This window comes from Crassostrea angulata, chromosome 2, assembly GCF_025612915.1.
Source record: "Crassostrea angulata isolate pt1a10 chromosome 2, ASM2561291v2, whole genome shotgun sequence".
Taxonomy (NCBI): domain Eukaryota; kingdom Metazoa; phylum Mollusca; class Bivalvia; order Ostreida; family Ostreidae; genus Magallana; species Magallana angulata.
The window spans coordinates 42,226,711-42,249,497 of NC_069112.1; the positions used below are offsets into that span (position 1 = coordinate 42,226,711).

General features: G+C 35.6%; 2 protein-coding genes across 4 annotated transcripts in view; one reads left to right on the plus strand and one right to left on the minus strand.

The window, feature by feature from the left end:
• Positions 1 to 22,787, plus strand: part of LOC128174352 (multiple epidermal growth factor-like domains protein 10) — a 214,972-nt gene that overhangs the window by 66,260 nt on the left and 125,925 nt on the right. The window lies entirely within an intron of this gene.
• Positions 1 to 22,787, minus strand: part of LOC128172390 (multiple epidermal growth factor-like domains protein 10) — a 36,740-nt gene that overhangs the window by 12,632 nt on the left and 1,321 nt on the right. For all 3 annotated transcript variants that reach the window (XM_052838187.1, XM_052838186.1, XM_052838185.1), the window contains exon 2: positions 20,977 to 21,216. In XM_052838187.1, coding sequence (XP_052694147.1) covers positions 20,977 to 21,216 — 240 coding nt within the window. The remainder of the gene's footprint in view (positions 1 to 20,976; positions 21,217 to 22,787) is intronic.

The following is a 22,787-nucleotide window of genomic DNA, read 5'->3' on the forward strand; positions in this document are numbered from 1 at the left end:
ATGCAAAACAAACAGTCTTCTTTGCAAAATAAATGTACATAAAAATCAACCAAAGGTATTTAAATACAAATCAAACACAAAAAGTAAAACCAACAGACATAAATGTAAAACGAACATACATCAACATGAAACAAGCGGACGCACAAATAAACGCCAGGTGGCGTTTTTTGGAAAGCAATATACGTCATCGATTATTGGAATCCGGGATGGTTCGCACCTATTCTGTTTCGCCCTGAGATGTTTCCCACGTCAATGTTTCGCACCTGCCTCGGAGCAAAACATCTGACTGTATTATAATGTAATGTAATGGAGTGTTGATTTAATTAGAAATGAACATGTATATATGGTTAGCATAGATCTATTTTGGGGACCATTTAATTACATAAATTACCGGTATCTGCTTGAACTTTACATTACCCAACTGCATCCACTATTTAACTACGATTTTTACCAGTCTTATTCTTATAGCAAAAGTGGGGTTAAATATTATTTTCATTCCCATTTATTTATTATGATTTATTTAAAATTATAAATTTTATAAAAAGACGACATCAATCAACCAAACTTGTTGTAAATTTATTAAGACCCGACACTCTAGACCACATTATGAGTACACGTTATACACTGATATTGTTATTATGGATGCATAGAGTGTTTCGGCGGTTTTTGTAAGAGTTATGGTTTTAACTCTTGAGGCCCGCCTCATCAGGGGTCTACCTATTATGATTTTCTCATTATTGTAATCGTGATTGAATTATCATTTCGCCGATATTCTTGTGTTTACTGTAGGCGATTATAGGTTCATTGGTAAAAAGTTCTTTGCATATTTCATCATTTTTAAGGACATTCCAGTATTTCAGGATGCGCTTTTTGAGACCCTTCAAGTGTGGGTTGTACTTGGTTATCATGACATTTGGTTGTCGTTGTTTGCATTTTATATCTGTTTTCACCAAATACTTCTTTCTATTTGTGTTTTCCATTGTACGTACAATGGGATCTATTTCCTTATCAGAGTAACCTCTCTTTGATAGGTGTGTCTTGAAATCCGTTAGAATTGTAGATAGAATGCAAGGATCACTGGTATTCCTTGTATGTCTGATGCATTCGCCTTTTATGAACCCTTTAAAGACAGAAGGACTATGGGTGCTTTTTCTGTGTAGATATTGAAAATTGTTTGTTGGTTTTATATATGATTTAATATCAAGTATGTTATTTTCCTGAAACCTCACGCCTTTGTATATAGTAGTGTCCAGAAAATTGACACTTTTTTCTGAGATTTCATACGTGAATTTCAGGTGTTCGTGACATGTATTGCCGATGTCAAAAAATTCTAAAATTTCATTTTGTGTGCCGTCAAAGGCTATAAAACCATCGTCTCTAAATCGCCCGTGGTAAAGAACTTGATTGGCGAATTTGAATTTTGACATTATATAGTTGGTGATTTGATACATTCTTGTATCTGAAATTTCTGGAGATGGTATTGCACCCATACTGCATCCTATGATTTGTTTAAAGTATTTTCCATTGAACTCAAAGTAATTGTTTTCCAAGACGCATTTCAATAAGAAGATAAGATCTTCGCTCTCTGGATAAGGAATGTCGATTTGTGGTTTGTTTGCGTTTTTGTAAGTTTCATTGACGGCGCTGAGTAATTCGCCGAATTCCATGTTGGTATACATACTAGTTACATCATATGTAATTAGTAACACCTCTGCTGGAAGTTCGAGAGTCTCAATTTTATTGATAAAATCGGCGGTGTCCTTAATATAAGTTGATTGATTTTGTACTATGGGAATGAGAAAGTAATCGCAATATGCGCCGATTTTCCGTGTTGGCGTATCACACTGTGAAATAATCGGGCGGCCAGGTGGTAATTGTCTGATGCTGCATAGGCCGTTTTGAAGGGCATATCGGACTTCATCTTTGATTTTGTGTATTTTAGGGAGCAAGTATAAATGACCGCATTTAAGCGATGGTTTGTTATCGCAGAGATAACGATACGTTTCCTTATCTATTGAGCCCTTAGAGTACATTTGCGTTACTCTATTTTGTATGATATAATGCAAGTTCTGTAGATCTGGTTTATCAACTTGCATGTAATGTTTTGATTTGAGTTGGCGCATGGCCTCTGCAATATATTGGTCTTTGTCCATAATAACAATTGTATTGCTTTTGTCCGCTTTTTTGATAACAATATTGTTATTGTTTTTCAGAGACGTCAGTGCTTCTCTTTCAAGCTTAGACGTATTATTTTGAATTTTCTTGATTGGAATAGATGACAATTCTAATTTAGTTTTGTCGATGTAATCCTCTAATGCATAACATGTGAATGAGGGGTTGTAACCAGAGGGTTTTTTGAATGGGTGAATTGGAAGATTTTCCCCTTTGTCAAAATGATACTTGCATCGGAGTTTTCTAGCAAACTCGTCAAAGTCGTTCAAGATGACTTTTTTAGTGTTGCTGTTTTGTGGAGTCGGTATAAATTTTAAACCTTTACTGAGCACAGAATACTCGTGTTGGTTGACTTTGTACTTTGATAGATTGAGTACATACTTCTGAGAGTTGTTCTCGTTATTTTTGTATGTATTTTTAAATTGTATTAGATTAGATTGGGATCTGCGACAGTTTTTTCTGGTTTTGTTCCGTTTATTAAAACGTCTTGCCATTTTAATAAAGAATACCCAGAAATGTAGTAGATCTTAGTTACTTATGAGAATCAAAGGTTCCGTCTACTAAACGACTGGTCGATGTAGTAGAGGAAAGTAACTGGTTTGTTAAAATCCTTGGGAAGATATTAGTGAAGATAACACGTGGCTTCAAACTACGCCCCGTTTGAAACTGAGGCTAATACATCTAAATAACCACAACCCAACCTTGTGTTAACAATCAGATGATAATGAATAAAAACAAATAATGCAAGTATAATGGTATATTCTGGTATCACATGATATATAAACAATACCGTAGTATTATAATCTTTAACTAACAAAGTTAGTAATTAATTTCAAATATGTTCTTGATTATGAGGGTTTAACAGTTCCAATCACAGAGTATTGTGCATCACATTGTCACAAAAACGCTATATTCATTTCGGGTAGAGTGTTTCCAGAAATTTTGATATGAACACCCCGTTGGTCAGAACATTATAAGTGTCAATATGGCCTGCCTCTTAGTTGTTGTCTGCGTGGTCCAGGTCTACGGAAGGGTCTTCCGCGTGGTCTTTTAGACTGGTCCCGCGTTTGGGAGTTAGATTGGGTTGCTGTTGCTACCCTGCTCCTGAATTCCTGGATTTCCGTTATCTGGTCTTGGTTGATTTTGGTTATGTTTTCGTCAAAGCGACGCTTTTCAATTTCAAAATCAACAGTCTGGCGCCTAACTGCTTGGAGAGTTTGATTTCGGATTTGGTTACTCTCCATTTCCTTGGTTTTGATTTCCGCCTCCACATAGTCAAGGACTAATTGGGCTGTTTGTTTATTCTGGGATTCGGCCAAGTCTCGCCAGAATTTTTCAAACTTCTCATTTCCTTCGCCGTCCAAGTTTAACGCACAGTAAGACCGGGTATGAAACCAAGTCGGAAATTTTCCTGTCTGGATTCCATAACGTAAACTTTCCTTCCTCTTTGCTAGGGTCAGGCGGTTTTGAAGTATTTTGCGAATTTCTCCAAGTCCTTCTGAAATTATAGTAGATGAATTATCACTTCCCTCTGGAAGGTTGATCGTCAGATCAAGGTCTGGAATGGCGAATAAGGCTTCCTGGTTTGATGGAACCAAATCATCATCCATTTTGCTTTCATAACTGTTCTGCATTTTACTAATATTAGACTGTTTCTTAAGAGAGAGTCTGTTGAATCTGTGGAACATATTATAGGAATGAGAAGCGTGAAGTTGGTACACTGGCTTATAGTTTGTCGTGAGGAACATATTTTATTGGTGATGACCACTGTAAGCTGGGAAATATCTTTGAAGTACTGTTCATTTGAATAGATGAGCGGATGTGACAATTGTTAGAGAGATGCAAATCGAAGTTTTTGAGTTTGCGGATCTTCAACACTCAAGGTGGTCTGAGGGAGAGACCCTAATAAATCGTAACAAGCTGATCGCTGTCACTGGTAGGCGATACACGGGATGATGCCGGTGGGACATTGTCCCTGATCACAAGTTTTATAAAAAGACGACATCAATCAACCAAACTTGTTGTAAATTTATTAAGACCCGACACTCTAGACCACATTATGAGTACACGTTATACACTGATATTGTTATTATGGATGCATAGAGTGTTTCGGCGGTTTTTGTAAGAGTTATGGTTTTAACTCTTGAGGCCCGCCTCATCAGGGGTCTACCTATTATGATTTTCTCATTATTGTAATCGTGATTGAATTATCATTTCGCCGATATTCTTGTGTTTACTGTAGGCGATTATAGGTTCATTGGTAAAAAGTTCTTTGCATATTTCATCATTTTTAAGGACATTCCAGTATTTCAGGATGCGCTTTTTGAGACCCTTCAAGTGTGGGTTGTACTTGGTTATCATGACATTTGGTTGTCGTTGTTTGCATTTTATATCTGTTTTCACCAAATACTTCTTTCTATTTGTGTTTTCCATTGTACGTACAATGGGATCTATTTCCTTATCAGAGTAACCTCTCTTTGATAGGTGTGTCTTGAAATCCGTTAGAATTGTAGATAGAATGCAAGGATCACTGGTATTCCTTGTATGTCTGATGCATTCGCCTTTTATGAACCCTTTAAAGACAGAAGGACTATGGGTGCTTTTTCTGTGTAGATATTGAAAATTGTTTGTTGGTTTTATATATGATTTAATATCAAGTATGTTATTTTCCTGAAACCTCACGCCTTTGTATATAGTAGTGTCCAGAAAATTGACACTTTTTTCTGAGATTTCATACGTGAATTTCAGGTGTTCGTGACATGTATTGCCGATGTCAAAAAATTCTAAAATTTCATTTTGTGTGCCGTCAAAGGCTATAAAACCATCGTCTCTAAATCGCCCGTGGTAAAGAACTTGATTGGCGAATTTGAATTTTGACATTATATAGTTGGTGATTTGATACATTCTTGTATCTGAAATTTCTGGAGATGGTATTGCACCCATACTGCATCCTATGATTTGTTTAAAGTATTTTCCATTGAACTCAAAGTAATTGTTTTCCAAGACGCATTTCAATAAGAAGATAAGATCTTCGCTCTCTGGATAAGGAATGTCGATTTGTGGTTTGTTTGCGTTTTTGTAAGTTTCATTGACGGCGCTGAGTAATTCGCCGAATTCCATGTTGGTATACATACTAGTTACATCATATGTAATTAGTAACACCTCTGCTGGAAGTTCGAGAGTCTCAATTTTATTGATAAAATCGGCGGTGTCCTTAATATAAGTTGATTGATTTTGTACTATGGGAATGAGAAAGTAATCGCAATATGCGCCGATTTTCCGTGTTGGCGTATCACACTGTGAAATAATCGGGCGGCCAGGTGGTAATTGTCTGATGCTGCATAGGCCGTTTTGAAGGGCATATCGGACTTCATCTTTGATTTTGTGTATTTTAGGGAGCAAGTATAAATGACCGCATTTAAGCGATGGTTTGTTATCGCAGAGATAACGATACGTTTCCTTATCTATTGAGCCCTTAGAGTACATTTGCGTTACTCTATTTTGTATGATATAATGCAAGTTCTGTAGATCTGGTTTATCAACTTGCATGTAATGTTTTGATTTGAGTTGGCGCATGGCCTCTGCAATATATTGGTCTTTGTCCATAATAACAATTGTATTGCTTTTGTCCGCTTTTTTGATAACAATATTGTTATTGTTTTTCAGAGACGTCAGTGCTTCTCTTTCAAGCTTAGACGTATTATTTTGAATTTTCTTGATTGGAATAGATGACAATTCTAATTTAGTTTTGTCGATGTAATCCTCTAATGCATAACATGTGAATGAGGGGTTGTAACCAGAGGGTTTTTTGAATGGGTGAATTGGAAGATTTTCCCCTTTGTCAAAATGATACTTGCATCGGAGTTTTCTAGCAAACTCGTCAAAGTCGTTCAAGATGACTTTTTTAGTGTTGCTGTTTTGTGGAGTCGGTATAAATTTTAAACCTTTACTGAGCACAGAATACTCGTGTTGGTTGACTTTGTACTTTGATAGATTGAGTACATACTTCTGAGAGTTGTTCTCGTTATTTTTGTATGTATTTTTAAATTGTATTAGATTAGATTGGGATCTGCGACAGTTTTTTCTGGTTTTGTTCCGTTTATTAAAACGTCTTGCCATTTTAATAAAGAATACCCAGAAATGTAGTAGATCTTAGTTACTTATGAGAATCAAAGGTTCCGTCTACTAAACGACTGGTCGATGTAGTAGAGGAAAGTAACTGGTTTGTTAAAATCCTTGGGAAGATATTAGTGAAGATAACACGTGGCTTCAAACTACGCCCCGTTTGAAACTGAGGCTAATACATCTAAATAACCACAACCCAACCTTGTGTTAACAATCAGATGATAATGAATAAAAACAAATAATGCAAGTATAATGGTATATTCTGGTATCACATGATATATAAACAATACCGTAGTATTATAATCTTTAACTAACAAAGTTAGTAATTAATTTCAAATATGTTCTTGATTATGAGGGTTTAACAGTTCCAATCACAGAGTATTGTGCATCACATTGTCACAAAAACGCTATATTCATTTCGGGTAGAGTGTTTCCAGAAATTTTGATATGAACACCCCGTTGGTCAGAACATTATAAGTGTCAATATGGCCTGCCTCTTAGTTGTTGTCTGCGTGGTCCAGGTCTACGGAAGGGTCTTCCGCGTGGTCTTTTAGACTGGTCCCGCGTTTGGGAGTTAGATTGGGTTGCTGTTGCTACCCTGCTCCTGAATTCCTGGATTTCCGTTATCTGGTCTTGGTTGATTTTGGTTATGTTTTCGTCAAAGCGACGCTTTTCAATTTCAAAATCAACAGTCTGGCGCCTAACTGCTTGGAGAGTTTGATTTCGGATTTGGTTACTCTCCATTTCCTTGGTTTTGATTTCCGCCTCCACATAGTCAAGGACTAATTGGGCTGTTTGTTTATTCTGGGATTCGGCCAAGTCTCGCCAGAATTTTTCAAACTTCTCATTTCCTTCGCCGTCCAAGTTTAACGCACAGTAAGACCGGGTATGAAACCAAGTCGGAAATTTTCCTGTCTGGATTCCATAACGTAAACTTTCCTTCCTCTTTGCTAGGGTCAGGCGGTTTTGAAGTATTTTGCGAATTTCTCCAAGTCCTTCTGAAATTATAGTAGATGAATTATCACTTCCCTCTGGAAGGTTGATCGTCAGATCAAGGTCTGGTATGGCGAATAAGGCTTCCTGGTTTGATGGAACCAAATCATCATCCATTTTGCTTTCATAACTGTTCTGCATTTTACTAATATTAGACTGTTTCTTAAGAGAGAGTCTGTTGAATCTGTGGAACATATTATAGGAATGAGAAGCGTGAAGTTGGTACACTGGCTTATAGTTTGTCGTGAGGAACATATTTTATTGGTGATGACCACTGTAAGCTGGGAAATATCTTTGAAGTACTGTTCATTTGAATAGATGAGCGGATGTGACAATTGTTAGAGAGATGCAAATCGAAGTTTTTGAGTTTGCGGATCTTCAACACTCAAGGTGGTCTGAGGGAGAGACCCTAATAAATCGTAACAAGCTGATCGCTGTCACTGGTAGGCGATACACGGGATGATGCCGGTGGGACATTGTCCCTGATCACAAGTTTTATAAAAAGACGACATCAATCAACCAAACTTGTTGTAAATTTATTAAGACCCGACACTCTAGACCACATTATGAGTACACGTTATACACTGATATTGTTATTATGGATGCATAGAGTGTTTCGGCGGTTTTTGTAAGAGTTATGGTTTTAACTCTTGAGGCCCGCCTCATCAGGGGTCTACCTATTATGATTTTCTCATTATTGTAATCGTGATTGAATTATCATTTCGCCGATATTCTTGTGTTTACTGTAGGCGATTATAGGTTCATTGGTAAAAAGTTCTTTGCATATTTCATCATTTTTAAGGACATTCCAGTATTTCAGGATGCGCTTTTAGAGACCCTTCAAGTGTGGGTTGTACTTGGTTATCATGACATTTGGTTGTCGTTGTTTGCATTTTATATCTGTTTTCACCAAATACTTCTTTCTATTTGTGTTTTCCATTGTACGTACAATGGGATCTATTTCCTTATCAGAGTAACCTCTCTTTGATAGGTGTGTCTTGAAATCCGTTAGAATTGTAGATAGAATGCAAGGATCACTGGTATTCCTTGTATGTCTGATGCATTCGCCTTTTATGAACCCTTTAAAGACAGAAGGACTATGGGTGCTTTTTCTGTGTAGATATTGAAAATTGTTTGTTGGTTTTATATATGATTTAATATCAAGTATGTTATTTTCCTGAAACCTCACGCCTTTGTATATAGTAGTGTCCAGAAAATTGACACTTTTTTCTGAGATTTCATACGTGAATTTCAGGTGTTCGTGACATGTATTGCCGATGTCAAAAAATTCTAAAATTTCATTTTGTGTGCCGTCAAAGGCTATAAAACCATCGTCTCTAAATCGCCCGTGGTAAAGAACTTGATTGGCGAATTTGAATTTTGACATTATATAGTTGGTGATTTGATACATTCTTGTATCTGAAATTTCTGGAGATGGTATTGCACCCATACTGCATCCTATGATTTGTTTAAAGTATTTTCCATTGAACTCAAAGTAATTGTTTTCCAAGACGCATTTCAATAAGAAGATAAGATCTTCGCTCTCTGGATAAGGAATGTCGATTTGTGGTTTGTTTGCGTTTTTGTAAGTTTCATTGACGGCGCTGAGTAATTCGCCGAATTCCATGTTGGTATACATACTAGTTACATCATATGTAATTAGTAACACCTCTGCTGGAAGTTCGAGAGTCTCAATTTTATTGATAAAATCGGCGGTGTCCTTAATATAAGTTGATTGATTTTGTACTATGGGAATGAGAAAGTAATCGCAATATGCGCCGATTTTCCGTGTTGGCGTATCACACTGTGAAATAATCGGGCGGCCAGGTGGTAATTGTCTGATGCTGCATAGGCCGTTTTGAAGGGCATATCGGACTTCATCTTTGATTTTGTGTATTTTAGGGAGCAAGTATAAATGACCGCATTTAAGCGATGGTTTGTTATCGCAGAGATAACGATACGTTTCCTTATCTATTGAGCCCTTAGAGTACATTTGCGTTACTCTATTTTGTATGATATAATGCAAGTTCTGTAGATCTGGTTTATCAACTTGCATGTAATGTTTTGATTTGAGTTGGCGCATGGCCTCTGCAATATATTGGTCTTTGTCCATAATAACAATTGTATTGCTTTTGTCCGCTTTTTTGATAACAATATTGTTATTGTTTTTCAGAGACGTCAGTGCTTCTCTTTCAAGCTTAGACGTATTATTTTGAATTTTCTTGATTGGAATAGATGACAATTCTAATTTAGTTTTGTCGATGTAATCCTCTAATGCATAACATGTGAATGAGGGGTTGTAACCAGAGGGTTTTTTGAATGGGTGAATTGGAAGATTTTCCCCTTTGTCAAAATGATACTTGCATCGGAGTTTTCTAGCAAACTCGTCAAAGTCGTTCAAGATGACTTTTTTAGTGTTGCTGTTTTGTGGAGTCGGTATAAATTTTAAACCTTTACTGAGCACAGAATACTCGTGTTGGTTGACTTTGTACTTTGATAGATTGAGTACATACTTCTGAGAGTTGTTCTCGTTATTTTTGTATGTATTTTTAAATTGTATTAGATTAGATTGGGATCTGCGACAGTTTTTTCTGGTTTTGTTCCGTTTATTAAAACGTCTTGCCATTTTAATAAAGAATACCCAGAAATGTAGTAGATCTTAGTTACTTATGAGAATCAAAGGTTCCGTCTACTAAACGACTGGTCGATGTAGTAGAGGAAAGTAACTGGTTTGTTAAAATCCTTGGGAAGATATTAGTGAAGATAACACGTGGCTTCAAACTACGCCCCGTTTGAAACTGAGGCTAATACATCTAAATAACCACAACCCAACCTTGTGTTAACAATCAGATGATAATGAATAAAAACAAATAATGCAAGTATAATGGTATATTCTGGTATCACATGATATATAAACAATACCGTAGTATTATAATCTTTAACTAACAAAGTTAGTAATTAATTTCAAATATGTTCTTGATTATGAGGGTTTAACAGTTCCAATCACAGAGTATTGTGCATCACATTGTCACAAAAACGCTATATTCATTTCGGGTAGAGTGTTTCCAGAAATTTTGATATGAACACCCCGTTGGTCAGAACATTATAAGTGTCAATATGGCCTGCCTCTTAGTTGTTGTCTGCGTGGTCCAGGTCTACGGAAGGGTCTTCCGCGTGGTCTTTTAGACTGGTCCCGCGTTTGGGAGTTAGATTGGGTTGCTGTTGCTACCCTGCTCCTGAATTCCTGGATTTCCGTTATCTGGTCTTGGTTGATTTTGGTTATGTTTTCGTCAAAGCGACGCTTTTCAATTTCAAAATCAACAGTCTGGCGCCTAACTGCTTGGAGAGTTTGATTTCGGATTTGGTTACTCTCCATTTCCTTGGTTTTGATTTCCGCCTCCACATAGTCAAGGACTAATTGGGCTGTTTGTTTATTCTGGGATTCGGCCAAGTCTCGCCAGAATTTTTCAAACTTCTCATTTCCTTCGCCGTCCAAGTTTAACGCACAGTAAGACCGGGTATGAAACCAAGTCGGAAATTTTCCTGTCTGGATTCCATAACGTAAACTTTCCTTCCTCTTTGCTAGGGTCAGGCGGTTTTGAAGTATTTTGCGAATTTCTCCAAGTCCTTCTGAAATTATAGTAGATGAATTATCACTTCCCTCTGGAAGGTTGATCGTCAGATCAAGGTCTGGTATGGCGAATAAGGCTTCCTGGTTTGATGGAACCAAATCATCATCCATTTTGCTTTCACAACTGTTCTGCATTTTACTAATATTAGACTGTTTCTTAAGAGAGAGTCTGTTGAATCTGTGGAACATATTATAGGAATGAGAAGCGTGAAGTTGGTACACTGGCTTATAGTTTGTCGTGAGGAACATATTTTATTGGTGATGACCACTGTAAGCTGGGAAATATCTTTGAAGTACTGTTCATTTGAATAGATGAGCGGATGTGACAATTGTTAGAGAGATGCAAATCGAAGTTTTTGAGTTTGCGGATCTTCAACACTCAAGGTGGTCTGAGGGAGAGACCCTAATAAATCGTAACAAGCTGATCGCTGTCACTGGTAGGCGATACACGGGATGATGCCGGTGGGACATTGTCCCTGATCACAAGTTTTATAAAAAGACGACATCAATCAACCAAACTTGTTGTAAATTTATTAAGACCCGACACTCTAGACCACATTATGAGTACACGTTATACACTGATATTGTTATTATGGATGCATAGAGTGTTTCGGCGGTTTTTGTAAGAGTTATGGTTTTAACTCTTGAGGCCCGCCTCATCAGGGGTCTACCTATTATGATTTTCTCATTATTGTAATCGTGATTGAATTATCATTTCGCCGATATTCTTGTGTTTACTGTAGGCGATTATAGGTTCATTGGTAAAAAGTTCTTTGCATATTTCATCATTTTTAAGGACATTCCAGTATTTCAGGATGCGCTTTTTGAGACCCTTCAAGTGTGGGTTGTACTTGGTTATCATGACATTTGGTTGTCGTTGTTTGCATTTTATATCTGTTTTCACCAAATACTTCTTTCTATTTGTGTTTTCCATTGTACGTACAATGGGATCTATTTCCTTATCAGAGTAACCTCTCTTTGATAGGTGTGTCTTGAAATCCGTTAGAATTGTAGATAGAATGCAAGGATCACTGGTATTCCTTGTATGTCTGATGCATTCGCCTTTTATGAACCCTTTAAAGACAGAAGGACTATGGGTGCTTTTTCTGTGTAGATATTGAAAATTGTTTGTTGGTTTTATATATGATTTAATATCAAGTATGTTATTTTCCTGAAACCTCACGCCTTTGTATATAGTAGTGTCCAGAAAATTGACACTTTTTTCTGAGATTTCATACGTGAATTTCAGGTGTTCGTGACATGTATTGCCGATGTCAAAAAATTCTAAAATTTCATTTTGTGTGCCGTCAAAGGCTATAAAACCATCGTCTCTAAATCGCCCGTGGTAAAGAACTTGATTGGCGAATTTGAATTTTGACATTATATAGTTGGTGATTTGATACATTCTTGTATCTGAAATTTCTGGAGATGGTATTGCACCCATACTGCATCCTATGATTTGTTTAAAGTATTTTCCATTGAACTCAAAGTAATTGTTTTCCAAGACGCATTTCAATAAGAAGATAAGATCTTCGCTCTCTGGATAAGGAATGTCGATTTGTGGTTTGTTTGCGTTTTTGTAAGTTTCATTGACGGCGCTGAGTAATTCGCCGAATTCCATGTTGGTATACATACTAGTTACATCATATGTAATTAGTAACACCTCTGCTGGAAGTTCGAGAGTCTCAATTTTATTGATAAAATCGGCGGTGTCCTTAATATAAGTTGATTGATTTTGTACTATGGGAATGAGAAAGTAATCGCAATATGCGCCGATTTTCCGTGTTGGCGTATCACACTGTGAAATAATCGGGCGGCCAGGTGGTAATTGTCTGATGCTGCATAGGCCGTTTTGAAGGGCATATCGGACTTCATCTTTGATTTTGTGTATTTTAGGGAGCAAGTATAAATGACCGCATTTAAGCGATGGTTTGTTATCGCAGAGATAACGATACGTTTCCTTATCTATTGAGCCCTTAGAGTACATTTGCGTTACTCTATTTTGTATGATATAATGCAAGTTCTGTAGATCTGGTTTATCAACTTGCATGTAATGTTTTGATTTGAGTTGGCGCATGGCCTCTGCAATATATTGGTCTTTGTCCATAATAACAATTGTATTGCTTTTGTCCGCTTTTTTGATAACAATATTGTTATTGTTTTTCAGAGACGTCAGTGCTTCTCTTTCAAGCTTAGACGTATTATTTTGAATTTTCTTGATTGGAATAGATGACAATTCTAATTTAGTTTTGTCGATGTAATCCTCTAATGCATAACATGTGAATGAGGGGTTGTAACCAGAGGGTTTTTTGAATGGATGATGATTTGGTTCCATCAAACCAGGAAGCCTTATTCGCCATACCAGACCTTGATCTGACGATCAACCTTCCAGAGGGAAGTGATAATTCATCTACTATAATTTCAGAAGGACTTGGAGAAATTCGCAAAATACTTCAAAACCGCCTGACCCTAGCAAAGAGGAAGGAAAGTTTACGTTATGGAATCCAGACAGGAAAATTTCCGACTTGGTTTCATACCCGGTCTTACTGTGCGTTAAACTTGGACGGCGAAGGAAATGAGAAGTTTGAAAAATTCTGGCGAGACTTGGCCGAATCCCAGAATAAACAAACAGCCCAATTAGTCCTTGACTATGTGGAGGCGGAAATCAAAACCAAGGAAATGGAGAGTAACCAAATCCGAAATCAAACTCTCCAAGCAGTTAGGCGCCAGACTGTTGATTTTGAAATTGAAAAGCGTCGCTTTGACGAAAACATAACCAAAATCAACCAAGACCAGATAACGGAAATCCAGGAATTCAGGAGCAGGGTAGCAACAGCAACCCAATCTAACTCCCAAACGCGGGACCAGTCTAAAAGACCACGCGGAAGACCCTTCCGTAGACCTGGACCACGCAGACAACAACTAAGAGGCAGGCCATATTGACACTTATAATGTTCTGACCAACGGGGTGTTCATATCAAAATTTCTGGAAACACTCTACCCGAAATGAATATAGCGTTTTTGTGACAATGTGATGCACAATACTCTGTGATTGGAACTGTTAAACCCTCATAATCAAGAACATATTTGAAATTAATTACTAACTTTGTTAGTTAAAGATTATAATACTACGGTATTGTTTATATATCATGTGATACCAGAATATACCATTATACTTGCATTATTTGTTTTTATTCATTATCATCTGATTGTTAACACAAGGTTGGGTTGTGGTTATTTAGATGTATTAGCCTCAGTTTCAAACGGGGCGTAGTTTGAAGCCACGTGTTATCTTCACTAATATCTTCCCAAGGATTTTAACAAACCAGTTACTTTCCTCTACTACATCGACCAGTCGTTTAGTAGACGGAACCTTTGATTCTCATAAGTAACTAAGATCTACTACATTTCTGGGTATTCTTTATTAAAATGGCAAGACGTTTTAATAAACGGAACAAAACCAGAAAAAACTGTCGCAGATCCCAATCTAATCTAATACAATTTAAAAATACATACAAAAATAACGAGAACAACTCTCAGAAGTATGTACTCAATCTATCAAAGTACAAAGTCAACCAACACGAGTATTCTGTGCTCAGTAAAGGTTTAAAATTTATACCGACTCCACAAAACAGCAACACTAAAAAAGTCATCTTGAACGACTTTGACGAGTTTGCTAGAAAACTCCGATGCAAGTATCATTTTGACAAAGGGGAAAATCTTCCAATTCACCCATTCAAAAAACCCTCTGGTTACAACCCCTCATTCACATGTTATGCATTAGAGGATTACATCGACAAAACTAAATTAGAATTGTCATCTATTCCAATCAAGAAAATTCAAAATAATACGTCTAAGCTTGAAAGAGAAGCACTGACGTCTCTGAAAAACAATAACAATATTGTTATCAAAAAAGCGGACAAAAGCAATACAATTGTTATTATGGACAAAGACCAATATATTGCAGAGGCCATGCGCCAACTCAAATCAAAACATTACATGCAAGTTGATAAACCAGATCTACAGAACTTGCATTATATCATACAAAATAGAGTAACGCAAATGTACTCTAAGGGCTCAATAGATAAGGAAACGTATCGTTATCTCTGCGATAACAAACCATCGCTTAAATGCGGTCATTTATACTTGCTCCCTAAAATACACAAAATCAAAGATGAAGTCCGATATGCCCTTCAAAACGGCCTATGCAGCATCAGACAATTACCACCTGGCCGCCCGATTATTTCACAGTGTGATACGCCAACACGGAAAATCGGCGCATATTGCGATTACTTTCTCATTCCCATAGTACAAAATCAATCAACTTATATTAAGGACACCGCCGATTTTATCAATAAAATTGAGACTCTCGAACTTCCAGCAGAGGTGTTACTAATTACATATGATGTAACTAGTATGTATACCAACATGGAATTCGGCGAATTACTCAGCGCCGTCAATGAAACTTACAAAAACGCAAACAAACCACAAATCGACATTCCTTATCCAGAGAGCGAAGATCTTATCTTCTTATTGAAATGCGTCTTGGAAAACAATTACTTTGAGTTCAATGGAAAATACTTTAAACAAATCATAGGATGCAGTATGGGTGCAATACCATCTCCAGAAATTTCAGATACAAGAATGTATCAAATCACCAACTATATAATGTCAAAATTCAAATTCGCCAATCAAGTTCTTTACCACGGGCGATTTAGAGACGATGGTTTTATAGCCTTTGACGGCACACAAAATGAAATTTTAGAATTTTTTGACATCGGCAATACATGTCACGAACACCTGAAATTCACGTATGAAATCTCAGAAAAAAGTGTCAATTTTCTGGACACTACTATATACAAAGGCGTGAGGTTTCAGGAAAATAACATACTTGATATTAAATCATATATAAAACCAACAAACAATTTTCAATATCTACACAGAAAAAGCACCCATAGTCCTTCTGTCTTTAAAGGGTTCATAAAAGGCGAATGCATCAGACATACAAGGAATACCAGTGATCCTTGCATTCTATCTACAATTCTAACGGATTTCAAGACACACCTATCAAAGAGAGGTTACTCTGATAAGGAAATAGATCCCATTGTACGTACAATGGAAAACACAAATAGAAAGAAGTATTTGGTGAAAACAGATATAAAATGCAAACAACGACAACCAAATGTCATGATAACCAAGTACAACCCACACTTGAAGGGTCTCAAAAAGCGCATCCTGAAATACTGGAATGTCCTTAAAAATGATGAAATATGCAAAGAACTTTTTACCAATGAACCTATAATCGCCTACAGTAAACACAAGAATATCGGCGAAATGATAATTCAATCACGATTACAATAATGAGAAAATCATAATAGGTAGACCCCTGATGAGGCGGGCCTCAAGAGTTAAAACCATAACTCTTACAAAAACCGCCGAAACACTCTATGCATCCATAATAACAATATCAGTGTATAACGTGTACTCATAATGTGGTCTAGAGTGTCGGGTCTTAATAAATTTACAACAAGTTTGGTTGATTGATGTCGTCTTTTTATAAAAAAGGAGTGTTGATTTAATTAGAAATGAACATGTATATATGGTTAGCATAGATCTATTTTGGGGACCATTTAATTACATAAATTACCGGTATCTGCTTGAACTTTACATTACCCAACTGCATCCACTATTTAACTACGATTTTTACCAGTCTTATTCTTATAGCAAAAGTGGGGTTAAATATTATTTTCATTCCCATTTATTTATTATGATTTATTTAAAATTATAAATAATATTTTAATGACCTGTTTATACTCGTACATTTGTTCCAAATTTCATATTCGGATGAAAACATATGTATAATCAAATATTGTACAGTCTTATATAAAAAAAGTAATTTATTTGTTACCCATAAACATGATGATATACACATATCTGGAAAAAAAAACATTTTTAAAATGCTACAAGACATATGTACATTGTGAATTAAAATTAAGTGCATGTATCAGAATACTTCAAGCTTATCGACACATAGGCTTCGGAACCGGGGGGGGGGGGGGCTTTTTGCAAAGTTAGACCTAACCATTAGGCACATAGCAGAATAGACGGTTCAGCCCCCCCCCCCCCACTTTTTCTCGCAGGAAAAATAATTGTTCCTTAATGTACCTTGAAACATTGAGAAGTTGGAGTCTTAGGCATACTAGCCCCCCCCCCCCCCATCCCCACCCCCACCACGGATTAAGATTTTTATGATTTGGGGGAAAATAATTTTTAATGAAGGTTAGATTTTTTCTTTTGGAAGTATAGGTTTACTCCCCCCACCCTCACCCCTCTCTCCCACGGATTAAGATTTTTATGATTTTAGGAATTAGGTTTTTCTCTCTCAATATTTCTGAGGATCAGTCTAGCCCCCCCCTCCCCCCCCTTTGTCAGTCATTTGTTGCATTTTGTATCACTTTAATTTTACTGGGTGGAAGTAATGCAAAATTTACAACTTGACAACTTTGTAAATTTTGTATTTACTGCCATCCGGTAAATAAACAATTTATAGAATTAAAAAAAGTCGGATAAAAATAAAATATTTAACGAGTTTGAATGGATATAATTCCATAAAAAATGGATACAGGGGAGGGGGGGTGGGTGGGTAATGTAAAGTACAAGCTGATAATTTATGTAATTAAATGATCCCCAAAACAGAGCTATGCTAACAATATAATATTTTACATTTGTAATTAACATTCCCAAATTTTTCATTATAAAAATACAGGTAATTCTCAAGTGAAAGACAGGCTATAAATGTTATTACAACACGGTTCACACCTCTTGTTCTGAACCATATAAAACGACATGGCTTAATAAAATTAGTAAATAAAAATCCTAATCAAGCAAGAACGCTTTCTTGGCCGTGCATGAATAAAGACAAGCACTGTTTCAATAGTTTTTTTAAAAAACATATTTCAATTCTTTTATAGGTAATAATTTATTTCAGAGGAATGATAATACGAGAAAAATATCTAAACACAGTGAGATGGTTCGCCCCGAGGCAGGTGCGAAACATCTCAGGGCAAAACAAAACAGGTGCGAACCATCCCGGATTCCAATAATCGATGACGTATATTGCTTTCCAAAAAACGCCACCTGGCGTTTATTTGTGCGTCCGCTTGTTTCATGTTGATGTATGTTCGTTTTACATTTATGTCTGTTGGTTTTACTTTTTGTGTTTGATTTGTATTTAAATACCTTTGGTTGATTTTTATGTACATTTATTTTGCAAAGAAGACTGTTTGTTTTGCATTTATGGCCATTGATAATATTATTTTAGATTGCTGAAATTAGTTTATCGTTGAGTTTGTAAAAATGTATTTTTTGCCCTTTCCGCTGCCCATATGCAGGTCCTATTTTTTGGATTTCATATCATGAATCGATCACCATATTCAGTATACAATGAATATCGTAAATTTACTTTACTCCATTTAATTATATTCCTTTTTTCACTATAACTTCTATCAACTTTGTAACACATGTGCTGTATTTATTATTTGTGTTAAAATGTTATTCTTCATGCAATCTCCTATGGGAGGAAATAAAGATAATTAGAATGAATGAATGAACAGTCTGGGCAATTTAATGAATAAAACATTTACATGTAGCTTTTCATGATAATTCATTACAAAGTTACACACATATACTTTATTAAAAACATTCACTCTCCACACTCATACGGGTTAAACATATTTATTTATCATTTCTTTATATCGTAAACCTATTCTTTCTCCATTGTTCAAAACAGTTTCGCAGACGATAAAAAGTAAATAGCCGCGAAAACGAAAGTGCCCTCTGCGCTTGCGCAGCGTTCATAACTACGAATATTCACACCTCCGTTATTAGAGAGTTCCATTACGGAAACTTGCGAACGTTTCGTAAGTTAAGGTTACGAATAAAACTTACGAACACGTTAGTAAAACAGAACATTCTTATCTTAAGTTAAAACTTACGAAGTTCTTAAGTAGTAATATTTTTGCGTAAGATAAGAAGCTTAGTAAAACTCATGCCTGGTCTGTCCGTCCGGCACGATTTACTTTCTCAAACTGCTGTTATATCTTAATAACTAGCGAACTGAACTCTTGGAATTTGATTTTAGGGGTGCCATGTTGTTTTGTATAAAGGTTATAAAAAACCTCTGGTATTCCTGGAGGTTAAAAAAATGTAATAGGTAAAAAAATGACCTTTTTCCCACCAAAACCCTGGTTTCTTGAACACCTCTTACATGTTAAATAGTAGACAAATTATCTCTTAATATCTTTCTCGGTGTCCTATTCATGCGCAATAAAATTTTGGAAATTTGAATTGTGTCCTGGGAGGGGGGAGGCATTTAATGGCTGGAAAATGATGTGCTGTTTTTCATAATGTCAGGTTTAAAAAATCTTCAACATTTTTTGCAGAAGCCAAATGATTTACTAGAATGTGTTTGGGGGTGACATGATCTGTAATCAGATTTTTTTTATCACGGGGGACGGTGGGGAACAAAAACTGACGGGTTTTCTTTGCCAAAAAAAAAAAAGTTCCCAGAACTTCTCTTACATTTTATGGAGTAGCTATGCCATCTCTTATGATATGGTAGGGACTGTCCTATAGATGTACAATAAGGTTTTGAAAATTTAAATTTCACCCAGAGAGTCAATAGTAGCAAAAAATTGACGTTTATCACTCCTAAAAAACGGAGTTCCAATAGCTCCTCTTATGATTTAATGAATAGTCACATCATCAGGGGTTGTCCTATAAATGTGCAATGCGGTTTTTAGAGTTTTAGTTTTATCCTTGTAGTCTAATAGTAGCAGAACGTTTATCCCTTCTTAAACTGTAAAAAGTGACGTTATTTTTTTTATTAAAAAAAAACCCTTACATTTACACTTTCAATAAAGGTCAAATGATCTATTAAAATTAAAATATGAGTTGTGGTCTAAACAAATTATATAAACTGGTTAAAAACAAAATATCATTTACATTTAACATAATTGTCAAATAATCTATCAAAATATGATGAAAAGTTTGGGTTTTGTTATTGTTGTTTTGTTTTTTTCTCCCCGGAAAACAATAACTTATGTTCAAGCTAAACTTACTGCCAATGGTTAAGCCTATAATGTTATATCCCCCTTAAATCAAATATGGTTCTAAGAATTCAGACTCCCTTCTTACATTTTTACACTGTACCTCACCTCTTGATTGGTATTTTTTTCTTGCTGTTCATCAATATTTTGTAAATTGCTTATTAATCTTTAAAGAAAACATAAAACGCAATATGTAATCGGGGCAATTATAAAGTCAACTCCGTGGTACTTGTACTTACATATAACACCATTTGACGCATCAGAATACTAACAAATCCCAGTAATATACATTGTTAAGTGGTGGAAATCTAAACATTTTTCAAGTTATTTGGTTAGTTCCTGTTTCATGGGGGGCAGAACCATCCCATATGGGCATCACCTACATAACATATGATACGCCATAACACAAAAAGAAAATGAATATAGAAGTTAGGGTTATTATGGCAGTGGTTTTCAAGATACTTGGTCATTTACAGTTCCAAAGAGGTTAAGATGACCCCAGGAAGGAAATCCTTTGGGATCATTCCAAGATGCCTCCTTTTTCTAATATTTACTAACTGGTTATAGATCTTATAAATGATTGAAATTTAATTTTGTTTTGTTATAATCATATATATTCCATACTTTCTATGACATGAAATGTTAAGATTATTGATGAATTTACATTTTAAACAGTTTAACCCTTATTCGGACTTAAAAGTGTAAATTATATATAGTTTTAAAAAAAAAAGCATCGGAAATTGCATGTACTCTTCTCTTTGAATAAAACAAGAACAGGGAAGTGTTATTTATGGTCAAACTCTTTTGTCTGGTTATTACTGTCTTATGACAGCTTCTAGTATTAACTTATAAACATATTAGCAGTAAAAGCATCTTATGTTTTAACATTTTTCCCTTTAAAAATAAGATGTATACACAGTGACAAACAAAAAAGAAGTTGCATTTTACCCGAAATTTCGTTTTGGTTTTCTGTCCTATAATAAATTGTAATGTGATGAATGCTGTTGATACTTCCAAGGTCAACCCACCAGGTGGCGGTTTCTTTGCTTGTAGCTGACACAGCACATTGACCTCCGCTCCAGCGTAGGTCTGATTTAAGTCCATCCACTGCATTGCTAGCGTCAAAAGTATTATTCCCTTTCTCATATTGGTTTTTTTGGTAAGCAGTTTTGTTAAGGGCAATGTTTTCTGTAAAGTAGGAAGCGTTATTCCAATTATTTTATTTGTTAAGGGTTTTGAAAAATAATCATTTTTAGCCAGGCATTGCTAATTCCTGGTCATAGGCATGCAAATTGCCAGTGTTTCCATAAATAGAACAATTACGAAAATAATCTATTAATTTTTGTGAGTTGGTTTTAATCAACTCTCCTATTCAGTTACTCTGGGAAACCGAAACTGAAACAAGGTTTGGACCTAAGCACAAATCATTACCGCTGACCAGACTTAGATCTTGGAAATTATCGATAAATTTGATGTTTTGTATGCTGAAGCATATTTTAATTTCATTTTTTAATGTTTTTTATCAGTTCTCCTCTATAAGCATTTTTGATTCGTTACATGTACACTTTGCTCCACCGGTGTCCCTGGTGATTTTTTTTTTGTAGATTAAACTATTTTTTTTAATAGAAGTACTTAGGCAGACATGTATTTGAGGAGAACAGTTTCTTCTGATCAGTCATTTATTGGATTAGATCTTTGTATAATAAAAATTTGTTCACATCAATAAATCATATCGAGGCGTTTTAATCATCATTAATAATTGTTGATTAGGCAAATTAGAAAATGACATAGAATGTAACAGGTCACATTTAATTTGCCTGAAGATTAAATATGTGTAAATGTCACAAAAAAAGGAGAAGCAAAGACAACTGCTGACGGATATTCAGACAAAATACTTTTTCAATTTAATTTTAAATTAAATACATATTACCATAATCAAAATGTATTTGAGTCTAAGATACGGTGTAGGATTAACAGTAGCATTATTTGATTTGAAAAAGACACACAGTTTCAAATAAATCAATGAGTACTCGACTGTCGCTCGAATAAAGCCCCCGATCAATCGACTAAGCCAACCGAGTAAAATTGACATCCATATTTTTTTGGTTTACGATTTCATTTAGTGAGGATTTTTGTTTCTTATTAGTAAAGTGTTTTAAAAACAAGACTATGCATTTCTGGCACATATACAATGCGCATGAAATTCCATAAAGTACTTAACAAGGCATTGATATTCGGCTGCATATCAAAGAAATGGAATGATTGAGTTGATAACTATTGTTTCAAAATTCAATGCACTGTTGATTGTTTTATACTAGACAGACATATATGCTTTTGTTAATTGCGGCTTACAAAATTTAATCGCACTCATTAAAAGCATAAGAGTAAGAGAGAGAGATATAGATAGAGAGAGTGTATGTTTGTGTGTGTGAGAGAGAGAGAGAGAGAGAGAGAGAGAGAGAGTTTTAATTACACAATATCCGTAAAGACACATCAAATCAAAGAGTCGGGCTTTCAGTTCCACTAAGATCTACAATGTCATTCATATATCAGAGATGACAATAAACAAATGGAATGAACTTATCAAATACACTCCATAATGATTTATATATTGAATGATATTAGTCATTAGTATGCCTTCTGTCAGTTTGTCACTATATATTCAATACTCAGCTATTTTCGCATAGTATCAAAGGATTCATGTAGCGTAAGCGTAAGCATACTATGCCTAAATAGAGCACGGCAAATGTTTTCAACCA